Source organism: Entelurus aequoreus, linkage group LG02 (genome assembly GCF_033978785.1).
Source record: "Entelurus aequoreus isolate RoL-2023_Sb linkage group LG02, RoL_Eaeq_v1.1, whole genome shotgun sequence".
Lineage (NCBI taxonomy): Eukaryota > Metazoa > Chordata > Actinopteri > Syngnathiformes > Syngnathidae > Entelurus > Entelurus aequoreus.
Window position 1 is genome coordinate 24,367,984 of NC_084732.1, and position 11,547 is coordinate 24,379,530.

Below are 11,547 nucleotides of genomic sequence, written 5' to 3' on the forward strand. Positions count from 1 at the left end.
AACTGTGCAGTCGGTCTTTGGAGTTTTGACGACAGAGTCTGTTGAAATAAAAAGTGTTTCTCGCCTTCCTGTCGGTAATTATTTCTTAATGATGAGCTGGCTGCAGCCAGCGTCATCTCAGAAGGCCCTCGGGTACCGTGAATGTCAATCAAGTGACGAAAGTGACGTCATAGTGAAGATTTATGATCGCTCATTTTTAGGACTATTTTTTTAATGCCTGGCTGGCGATCGACTGACACACCCTCCGTGATCGACCGGTAGCTCGCGATCGACGTAATGAGCACCCCTGGCTTATTCCCTTCTGGGTGGTGGGGGGCGCTGGAGCCTATCTCAGCTACAATCGGGCGGAAAGCGGGGTACACCCTGGACAAATCGCCACCTCATCGCAGGGCCAACACAGATAGACAGACAACATTCACACACTAGGGCCAATTTAGTGTTGCCAATCAACCTACATTCTGAAAATTTTACAATAAAAATATAGAAAAAAATACCGGCAGCGGTAACGTTTAGATCCATGAAGGAGAGAAGAAAGTGAATGAATGTTTATAAAGCAACAAATTTACATATGCATTAAAAAAAAATTTATTTTGTATTACCGTATTTTTCGGATTATAAATCGCAGTTTTTTTCATAGTTTGGCTGGTGGTGCGATTTATACTCTGGAGCGACTTATGTGTGAAATGATTAACACATTACCGTAAAATATCAATTAATATTATTTATCTCATTCACGTAAGAGACTAGGCGTATATCAGCAATCGTCACACAAACACGTCAACCAATAAAAATTTGGCGGGGGCGGGTCATGGCAGAAGTGCATTGTGAAAAAAAAGATGCTACCTGCTACTACTTCCGTACCTATGAAAATGTATCATTTCAACATTGGCGGTAACTTATAAAAACTGAGAAGGGCTGAACAAAAATGGCACCGAAAAGGAAATCATATACTGCAGGTTACAAGCTGGGAGTAGTGAAATATGCAGCAGAAAACAGCAATCGAGCAGCAGAAAGAAAGTTTGGAGTAAGCGAGAAACTTGTAAGGGACCGGAGAAAAATTTCCCCCAAAAATGCGATTTATACTCTAGTGCGATTTATAGATGTTTTTTTCCTTCTTTATTATGCATTTTCGGCCGGTGCGAGTTATAATCCGAAAAAGACGGTACTTTTAAAAAAAAACATTTTTCATGAATTAAGTAACGTTTATGACAACCTTCTTCCAAAACACAATATAGAATGTGAGATATAACAGGATAATGCATACATTCATCATTTGTTTTCAAAACGGTTACAAAAATGTGGGACCCCATTTTTATGACTTGATGGGGTCCCTGGGACCCCATTTTGAAAATTCCTAGCGCCAAAACTGCTGGAGTATTGGTGGGTGCAAAACAGCAGCAGGCGGCTGTGGCTTGCGGGCCGGTTCTAATACTAATCAAATATCATCCCTGGGGCCATAGATAATTCATGCCTTGAATTTGAAACATAGGCTGTATGTAGAACGTTTATAACACCAAGATTTACAGAAGCGGAAAACAAGTAGAAAACGTATAAGAACAAGCAGAAAACGTATAAGAAAAGCAAACGAGCACACTACGAACACGTTTAGGAAAGAATATTACCGTCAGTTGTTTAACCGGGACAAAAACAATATGAGAGAAAAATGGGGCATCTTAACCTCTAAAGGCCTTAGTGGCCACATGCGTGGACAGCACCTTTTAGCTCCTATTTCCAAAATTGTGTACACTACTGAATTGGGGTCTTATGCCGACATATGGACACTTATACTGCTATCTGGTGGTGTCAGAAGAGTATAACATACAATGGAATTTGGAAAAAAAGGTGTAAAAATAAAAATTTGCATGAATGTTGTCTGTCTATCTGTGTCGGCCCTGCGATGAGGTGGCGACTTGTCCAGGGTGTACCCCGCCTTCCGCCCGATTGTAGCTGAGATAGGCTCCAGCGCCCCCCCCGCGACCCCGAAGGGAATAAGCGGTAGAAAATGGATGGGATGGATGGAAGTCACTACACATGAAGTACACATTTGTGCATTTATGGACTAAGTACATCATATTAAAAGATGATTTTTAGTTTTTATTCTAATTAGGGTCCAAAAAGCCCAAATAGCAAAGAGAAATAAAAAAAGCATGTAAATAAACAGCTTGGACCTTAAAAGGTTAAATAGCATTATTAAAAATAGTGCCATGAAGGATTACCGGAGAGAGATACACTAAGCTCTACAGGATATTTTCAAATGTGAAGTACCCCTTGAAAAATCCTAGCGCCAACACTGGGGATGATTCCGTTTTTCCAGGTACGATCGGTTCTGGTTCACGTTTGCATACCGACACCTTCTCAACATCCCCTTGATGCAACTCTACCGACAAAAAAATACATCGGGAAGGAGCGAAGATACTCTGCTTGCCAGATCCGGCCCGCGGGCCTTGACTTTGACACCCCTTTTACACAGAACCCAGAATCCTGCCATCAAATAAGTTGTCGTAGTGAGACGTGCAAAAGACAACGGGGAAAGAGAAGTGTCAAATTGGAGAAAAACGTGCAAAATGTATGTATTAACTCATAAAAGAGTCAGTAAATCCAGCATTGTTTTATCCGCCTGTGCCTTTTATACAGAACTCAACAATGCGGGATATTGCTGCGACAGTGTGTGCTTTTACAGAAACAGATGGATAAGAGGACAAAGGCTGTCAAAATGAATACGCATGAGATTAATCACAAAAAATTATTGCATTAATCATGTATATATACTAGGGGCGGTCAATATTAAGGGGTTAACTCAAGTGATTAATCACAACAAATGATCGCATTAATCATGAACATACTTAGAATATTCTTGCGATTAATATTCGATTTATTTTGACCGTAAAAGTTATTTTACCCTGACCAGATTAATGCATACGTCAGTAGAAAAATGAGTCAGGAGACTTTGACTGAAAGGACTTAAGATGAAACTGTTACAAAGTTTTGTGCAAATAGATGACATGCATTTAAGTCAGGGGTGTCCAAAGTATGGCCCGGGGGACATTTGCGGCCCGCAGCTAATTATTTACCAGCCCGCTACACATTCTGGAAATGTTATTGCAAAAAATAAAATTGAACATTAAAAAAAGTGGAATGAGGTGAAATCTAATAAGAAAAAGTTGCAATGTTGACACAAAGCTGCCATGCAGGCTGTTGTTTTTTTTCTTTTGTCTTTCTTTATTTTTTTGCCATTGCTCAAAAAGAAAATAATGACAAAAAAATCCAAGTTATAATGACTTATTTTCAAGGATCCAATTACTTCAAATATTTCACTTGAAAATCTTTTATGTGGTAAATATTGCATATATTGTGTAGTTGCCATTTAAAAACATCAACGTTTTCTTTGACAAAAGAGCATAAAACAAACAAAATAATAGTTCAAACGTAAAATCGACAGATATATCTGAAGTTGATCTCGCAACTTAAGTGTTGAAAGTAAAAAAAACAAAAAAACAACTAATAATAATGTATCACTTTATGAGTGGGGCACCTTTTTGGATCCCAAATATATTTTGTGGTATTTTATTTATATTTTCACTGTGATTACTCAAAAATATTAAATAATTAAAATCAATGGTGTCCTGCATTATTGATATTTTAGGGCTCTAATTACTAAATACTGCATATTTCAGTTGTACTATAAAAAAAACAAAGTTGTTTTTGACAGAAAAGCCATAAAACCTTTTTTTTTTTTAACTTGATATACAGATTTTCATTAAGTGTTAAATAAAAAATAATAATACAAATTAGACTTATTTTTAACATTTTAATAACTAAGACCCTTTATGGTCCCCGGGACCCGAAAGGTAGAATACATTTAAAAAATCCATATATTTTGTTATGGTTTGAAAATGAAAAATATCAAAATGGCCCCAGCATGCTTTAATTTTTTTGTTTGCGGCCCTCAGTGGAAAAAGTTTGGACACCCCTGATTTAATTAAAATGTTAAAAACGTTCCTGTATGACATTCTGACAATAAAATGTTATCTGCGTAAAAATATTGGGCCCTTTTCTTAAGGAAATTTTAAATATAAAAGCGATTAATCACCTGTGATTGATAATGATTAATCTCAATTTTAAAAATGTGATTAATCCGAATAAAAGAATCAGATTAATCATGCAATAAATAAAGATTTTAAGTATTTGCAATATTATTGCGGAATTGTTCAAAATGTGCACTCCATACTATAATGTTACCAAGTTTTGTGCAAATTTAATGGCATGCATTTGAGTAAAACATAAAAAATATAAATACAAATTAAAATAAAATAAAATATTGGTGCAAGTAATTAACTCGGCAAGTAATTACTGTGATTAATCAAAATTTGAAAGTGTGATTAATCTGGTTAAAAAAAAAAAAGGTTTGACAGCACTACTTTCAACACAACATTGTGGGAGACGTGAATGTCACGTTGAAAAAACCCCACACAATTCACAATAAATAGTAAATCCGCCTTTTGCACAGAATTATAAACGCCGTGTGCTGCAAGCAGATCATTTCATGTTGACGCCACTCTGATAAAATACAGGTAAACTAAAAAAAAAGTAATATTGTGCAAACGTTTATTCATGTCAGCAATGTGAAACTAATAAATGATGTACACTCATTGCATGCAATGTGAAATAAGTCTTGCTTGTATTTATAATACTGTAACTTTAATGATCATGGCTTACAGTATTTGAAAACTCAAACCCAGCAGGCACAAGACATTGATACAACGTTGATTACACGTACGTGTCCTTTAAAACTGACTTCTAAACAACGTTGCAAAATAGTTGTATTTGTATTTTCAGACATGCCGTTGGTTGGGAAATGACCAAATGTCGATGTTTAAATAAACGTCACAACCTGGTATTGAATAAACGTCATCAAAAAGCATGTTGTTTCAACGTTGTATTTATGTTGTGGAATATCGGTTGGGAAATGACCAAATTCCAATGGTCATTCAAATCATCGTCAGAACCCAAGTTTGATTAAATGTTGTTTTAACGTTATGTTTGAGTTGCTCAACGTCACGACCTAATCCAACAAGTTATCAATGTTGTTTTAATGTCGTGTACCTGCTGGGTAAGTCATAATCATCAAAATTCAATCAAAAGAAGGCTTGAAATATTTTGAGTTGCATGTTATGAGCCTATGTCATACATTAGTTTCACCCTGTCAATCTAATTGCTGGAATAAATGAGTTCTCATGGCACGATATTCACATTTTTTTTCGAGTTTCACTTGTAGTTGTGGGAAAGCACAACAGTGGGTTGTGGAATACCCTTGAAATTAAGCGCTGTCCTCTCCTGTCCCTGGGAGACCCAAAACGGTGGAAAACAGCCCGGTCGACATAGTCACCCTGGTTCCATGTTGGTGCTGTTTCAACAGAACAGTGCCACGGGGGGGGGGTGAAAAGGTGGAAAAATGCCAGCTTTTACACTGCACCATTCAAAATGGGGCTTAACTAGTCAACCATGTTGAAACAATTGCAATTTTTCTACATTTCTGTACAATTGGGAGGAGTTTTGAGTGATGAGTAGTGAGCGTATGACACACTCACTACCTGTACTGACACTACATCGGACCTGCAAATAGAAGTAATAGTCAGCAAATGTATTTGTTTTAGAAGGTTTTTTTTTTTTTTTTTAACACAAAGCTGCACAAAAAAGGAATATGAAATGTACGAACATTTACTTTAATTGGCACGATGAGATCAAAGTAATCCCACAACTTAAATTGTTTGCCATTTTATCAATGGTGAAGAAGGAAACCAATGTCAAATACGACATGACGCTCTTCTGATTTCATTTGACGTGTGCTGTCACTTGTGAGCCGAAAGAACATACGCTTCATGGTCAGTTGACACAGCATGACAGGTTGTTTTTTTTTCTTAAAGTGACACACACACACAACGAGGCATTGATGGCCAAAGGATAACTCCCGGTGTTTCATGAGCCTTCGACGTTTCGGGAAGTTTAACACATCACTACCTGAAACTATTCATTTTTAATAGGATGTCAAACATCAAAATGATTTTTGCCTTGATCTGACAATGGTATAAAAGTTTGAAAGTGGTTCAAAATTTGACACGATGGCGTGAAAAAAACAACCTGACTTGTCCTCCTGTCAAATGACGTGTTCATCAAAAGTTTGAGACATTATTTGACAGTAGGGAAGGGATTCATATGGTCACATTCTTGGCTGGATCTCACGTGAGAGGAAGGCGGGGAGGGGTTAATCATTTTGCAAAGCGGTCTGCTGAAAATGATGGAAAACGCCACTCTACAACTGACATTGTTGTCAAAGCTGGAATTGCCACACAATACTTTTGTTAAATATATTCTACACTCTACTGCAGTCTGGTGGCTAAAGTGTATAGTGCACTCCCCAGTTGGTCACGTTTCCTGTGTCAGGTAAATGCATTTTGCTGAAAATTATGGAAAACGGCTCTCTACAACTGACACTGTGGTCAAAGCTGGAAATGCCACAAAATATATTTTTTTAATATATTCAACACTCTACTACAGTCTGGCGACTAAAGTGTATAGTGCACTCCCCAGTTGGTCACGTTTCCTGTGTCAGGTAAATGCATTCTGCTGAAAATTATGGAAAATGCCGTTCTACAACTGACACTGTGGTCAAAGCTGGAATTGCCACAAAACACTTTTTTGATATATTCAACACTCTACTGCAGTCTGGCAGCTAAAGTGTATAGTGCACTCCCCAGTTGGTCACGTTTCCTGTGTCAGGTAAATGCATTCTGCAGAAAATGATGGAATACGCCACTCTACAACTGACATTGTGGTGGAAGCTGGAATTGCCACAAAATACTTTTTTTAATATATTCAAACACTCTACTGCAGTCTGGCAGCTAAAGTGTATAGTGCACTCCCCAGTTGGTCACGTTTCCTGTGTCAGGTAAATGCATTCTGCCGAAAATGATGGAATACGCCACTCTACAACTGACATTGCGGTGAAAGCTGGAATTGCCACAAAATACTTTTTTTAATATATTCAAACACTGTACTGCAGTCTGGCAGCTAAAGTGTATAGTGCACTCCCCATTGGGTCACGTTTCCTGTGTCAGGTAAATGCATTCTGCTGAAAATGATGGAAAACGCCGCTATACAACTGACACTGTGGTCAAAGCTGGAATTGCCACAAACTGCTTTTTTGATATATCCACCACTCTACTGCAGTCTGGCAGCTAAAGTGTATAGTGCACTCCCCATTGGGTCACGTTTCCTGTGTCAGGTAAATGCATTCTGCTGAAAATGATGGAAAACGCCGCTATACAACTGACACTGTGGTCAAAGCTGGAATTGCCACAAACTGCTTTTTTGATATATCCACCACTCTACTGCAGTCTGGCAGCTAAAGTGTATAGTGCACTCCCCAGTTGGTCACGTTTCCTGTGTCAGGTAAATGCATTTTGCTGAAAATTATGGAAAACGGCTCTCTACAACTGACACTGTGGTGAAAGCTGGAATTGCCACAAAATACATTTTTCAATATATGCAAACACTCTACTGCAGTCTGGCAGCTAAATAGTATAGTGCACTCCCCATTGGGTCACGTTTCCTGTGTCAGGTAAATGCATTCTGCTGAAAATGATGGAAAACTGCACTCTACAACTGACACTGTGGTAAAAGCTGCAATTGCCACAAAATACTTTATTTTAAATATATTCAACACTCTACTGCAGCCTGGCGGCTAAAGTGTATAGTGCACTCCCCAGTTGGTCACATTTCCTGTGTCAGGTAAATGCATTCTGCTGAAAATGATGGAAAACGCCACTCTACAACTGACACTGTGGTAAAAGCTGCAATTGCCACAAAATACTTTTTTAAAAATATATTCAACACTCTACTGCAGTCTGGCGGCTAAAGTGTATAGTGCACTCCCCAGTTGGTCACGTTTCCTGTGTCAGGTAAATAGTGATGAATAGGGCTATAATGTGTAACAATGTGGGGAACTCTGATCGCACACCACTGCCTTTACTGAGGTAATTGGGTCCAGCTCCATACTGGACCGGTGGATCAAGGGGACATATTCGATCTATGGTCAAGTCCTGTTACGTCAATTTAGCGCTAATTTAGGTCTGACACTGAGCAGGTTTGGGACCAGAGTCCTCATACATCAACAAGCACGTTGTTGACAGGGGTCAGGGGGGAAAACCTTAGACAGGCGAAATACTCGCAACCCCCCACCTCATCAGTCTTCTCCATTGTCCACAGGTGGTCTCTCTTTTACCCCGTCAACAGGTTGTGTCCGCCCCTGAGCGGGCGCCCCACCCTTGGGGGCCGCCGATTCACTTCACCTGCTTCGGTTTTCCTTAATGACACTCATCCCATCCCCCTGTTCCTGTTGCTCCCTGCAGCCATCACATGACGCTGCTTTACAGGAACAAAAAAAAAAAAAAACTCATCCCTGTAATGCATTGGTCAAATCTTATTAAAACCTGCACGCAAAGTGACTTTCAACGTCAAATATGCATCAGAGCCTGCGCAATCCTGGGACAGGATTATCCTTCTTGCTTCCGAGATGGACCGCCTCTTTCTGTGTTGACATTCAGAGGATGGCCGAGAGGACAGGCGTAAATAACGGCAACACGGTGGGGGGGGGGGGGAATATTGTTTTTAATCGATCACGGCGGCTGCTGGTTGGCCGCAGGAACAGGTGGGGGTGTATGGAGTGGGCTAGGGCGGACATTTCAAGGCTGCCTCGGTTGAGCTGATCGCCGGCGAGCGCTCCACTCGCCGCGATCAATAAGATCATGAACTGTAGCCGCTGACTTACATATCATACATAATTTGACCGGCAGCCATAACTGAAGGGAAGGCTTGGGAAATTTAATGCTGCAAGGAACCATATTTGTTACATGTGATAGTGACACACATTCAAAATGTAATGAAGAATAGTGATATCAGTAAAAAGCTGCAAAGTATTAATAATTATTATATATATATATATATATTATCAGGCGCCTTTTAACAGTTAAAAATGTTAACATAGATGAAGAGGAACAATTGAAAAACAAATGTTTTCCATAGTTTGTTGATTAAAAAAGCTGAAAACCGAGCTTAAAAGTCAGTAATATTTATAGAAATTGTTTGTTGTGGTTAAAATGTGTGTACAAATTGCACTTGTGGCCATTTTTTAAGGGCTGAAAATATTGTAAAAGTGCTCAGTTGGATTGAATGTGAATAGGAAATACGTATGGTCGAGGTTTCTCATTGTATCCCATTGGGTGGAGTTTTTTTCTTGCCCTGATGTGGGATCTGAGCCGAGGATGCCGTCGTTGCTTGTGCAGCCCTTTGAGACACTCGTGATTAAGGGCTATATAAATAAACTTTGATTGACTGATTGATTGATGGTGAAATAACGTCTGACAATATGACGAGGTCATGTGATTTATTTCAGCCAAGCGTCCCCAAAAAATGTTGTGATATTAATGGAAACATTTTTAAATATGATAAAAATGATGAACATTCCTCTCACTCATCAATGGTGGAGGCCATTATTTACATAAAAGCTTAACATATGACATTAAAGTGCATCACACGTTTACACTTCGATATGTCCGAAAAGGAGTAGGAAAAAGCAGAGCTGAGTCCTGTATATAAAATGTTCCAACATGACAGGGTTATTTCCAGTGCAGAATGATAATATTGATATTACAAATGAATACTTATGGTGATAAAAGGTTATGTGATTTATTTCAGCCAAGCATCCAACTAACATTGAGTGATATTAATAGAAACGTTTTTAAATATGATAAAAAATTCTGAACATTCCGCTCACTCATCAATGGCAGAGGTGATTATTTACATAAACAGATTACAATAAAGTGCATTACACGTTTGCACTTCCACGTGTCCGAAAAGGAGTAGGAAGAAGCAGAGCTGAGTTAGTTTACTTCCTGTATTTAAAATGTTCCAACATGACAGGGTTATTTCCAATGGAAAAAGATAATATTGATATTACAAATGAAGTGACGACACAAAATGCTCTGATGATGGTGACTATAATTCCCATGTGTTCTTGTGTACCGCGCGCGCCCCAAACGTATGGGTTGGGGATGGGGGGAACGCGTGCAGAAAGCAATTAAAGTTCCGCCTAATGGACTTTGCACTTAATGGCTCTTTGTGCCTTGAACAAAACAAAGTCTCTCATCCTCGCTCTTTGCTTATAACTATCATTAAGAAGTGATCGATCTCTTCTAATCAGCAGCCTGTCGCCGTAATTGCAAGGTGATTACTGATGTCTTATGGTCGGGAGGGTGGGAGGGGCGGGGCAATGGGGACTAAGGAGAACGCACTATATAGTGGAAAAACCTCCTTTATTATTATCGTTATTATTGTAATCACCCTGAATGCGCTCCTATACTTCCTGGCGCCCGGGCTTCACCGCAACAATGCCATGCAGCTGCCATAATAATACACTTGAGGGTGCATTTGCACCGCTTTGGTTCGGCCAAGTGCGCTCTTTAAAAGTCTATATTGGAGAAAAAAATGTAAGCTGGTAGAGTATAAAAAGTACCGACGTATTCAACCAAGCGGGTTAGTTTATTTTTCAATATTCCAGATGAGTCGCGTCATATGAATAATGATTTGGTCCTATGGCAAAAACACCAGCGAACCGCACTGAAGTGCGCACCAGATTTTTTGGGGGGATTTTTTTTACCATTTTGTGTTAAAATCACAAGTGTGAAAGCAGACTAAAAGATCAAAAGTGAAAAAAAAAAAAAAAACCATCTATTTTGGGATAGTGTGTGTGTTTATAGAAAATTGTTGTGAAGCTGCAGCAGTGTCCCGCCCCCCTTCCACGCTCTTGATTGTCAGTGTAAACACACACACACACACACACACACACACACACACACACACACACACACACACACACACACACACACAAAGGCGTGTAGTATCTGTCTTCACGTGGATGCGCTCATGCAATTAACAGGCGCGGAACACGTCCACGTGTTCAAATAGTTCGGTCCCCCCACCCACCCCCACCCCCCCAAAAAAAAAAAAACACACACCAAAATAGGTCACTGTTTCATGTTCTCACTGCCGCTTTTTCACACTTCAAAAAAGAGGAGAAAGAGGTAAAAACCAACCTTTATGCATCCCGGTAAACCTGTCTTTCAGAACCGTGAGTTCGTATATCTTGCCAAATTCCTCAAAGAGTGGTTTCAGGTCCTTCTCCTCCAGGTTGCGGGGGATCTGGCCGATGAAAAGCTTGATGGCGTCGTGGTCCTTCATGGGGATGGTGTTCTGGCCGAGGCTGAGCCCGTTCATCCTGCCGCCGCTGTCCGTGGTGCTGAATCCATTCTCCTGCTGCACTCCGTTTGCACTGACTGTGGCCATCTTTCCTCAATGGGCCGCCGGCGGGGCTAGTCTCTCTCTCTCTCTCTCTCTCTCTCTCTCTCTCTCTCTCTCTCTCTCTCTCTCTCTCTCTCTCTCTCTCTCCCAGTCGCCCCCTCCCCTTCCCTCTCCCTCGCCCTCCCTCCCTCT

At 39.9% G+C, this 11,547-nt stretch overlaps 1 protein-coding gene across 6 annotated transcripts in view; it reads right to left on the reverse strand.

Annotated features, from left to right (window-relative positions):
* The window catches only part of celf6 (CUGBP Elav-like family member 6), a 439,773-nt gene extending 428,318 nt beyond the window's left edge, over window positions 1-11,455 (reverse strand). For 4 of the 6 annotated variants that reach the window (XM_062023933.1, XM_062023931.1, XM_062023930.1 and 1 more), the window contains exon 1: window positions 11,151-11,454. In XM_062023933.1, coding sequence (XP_061879917.1) covers window positions 11,151-11,400 — 250 coding nt within the window. In that variant the 5' untranslated portion in view covers window positions 11,401-11,454. Of the gene's footprint in view, window positions 1-11,150 lie in introns of all 6 variants that reach the window. The other 2 variants (XM_062023932.1, XM_062023928.1) reach the window with 2 other exon arrangements.
* Window positions 11,456-11,547: the final 92 nt, after the last annotated feature.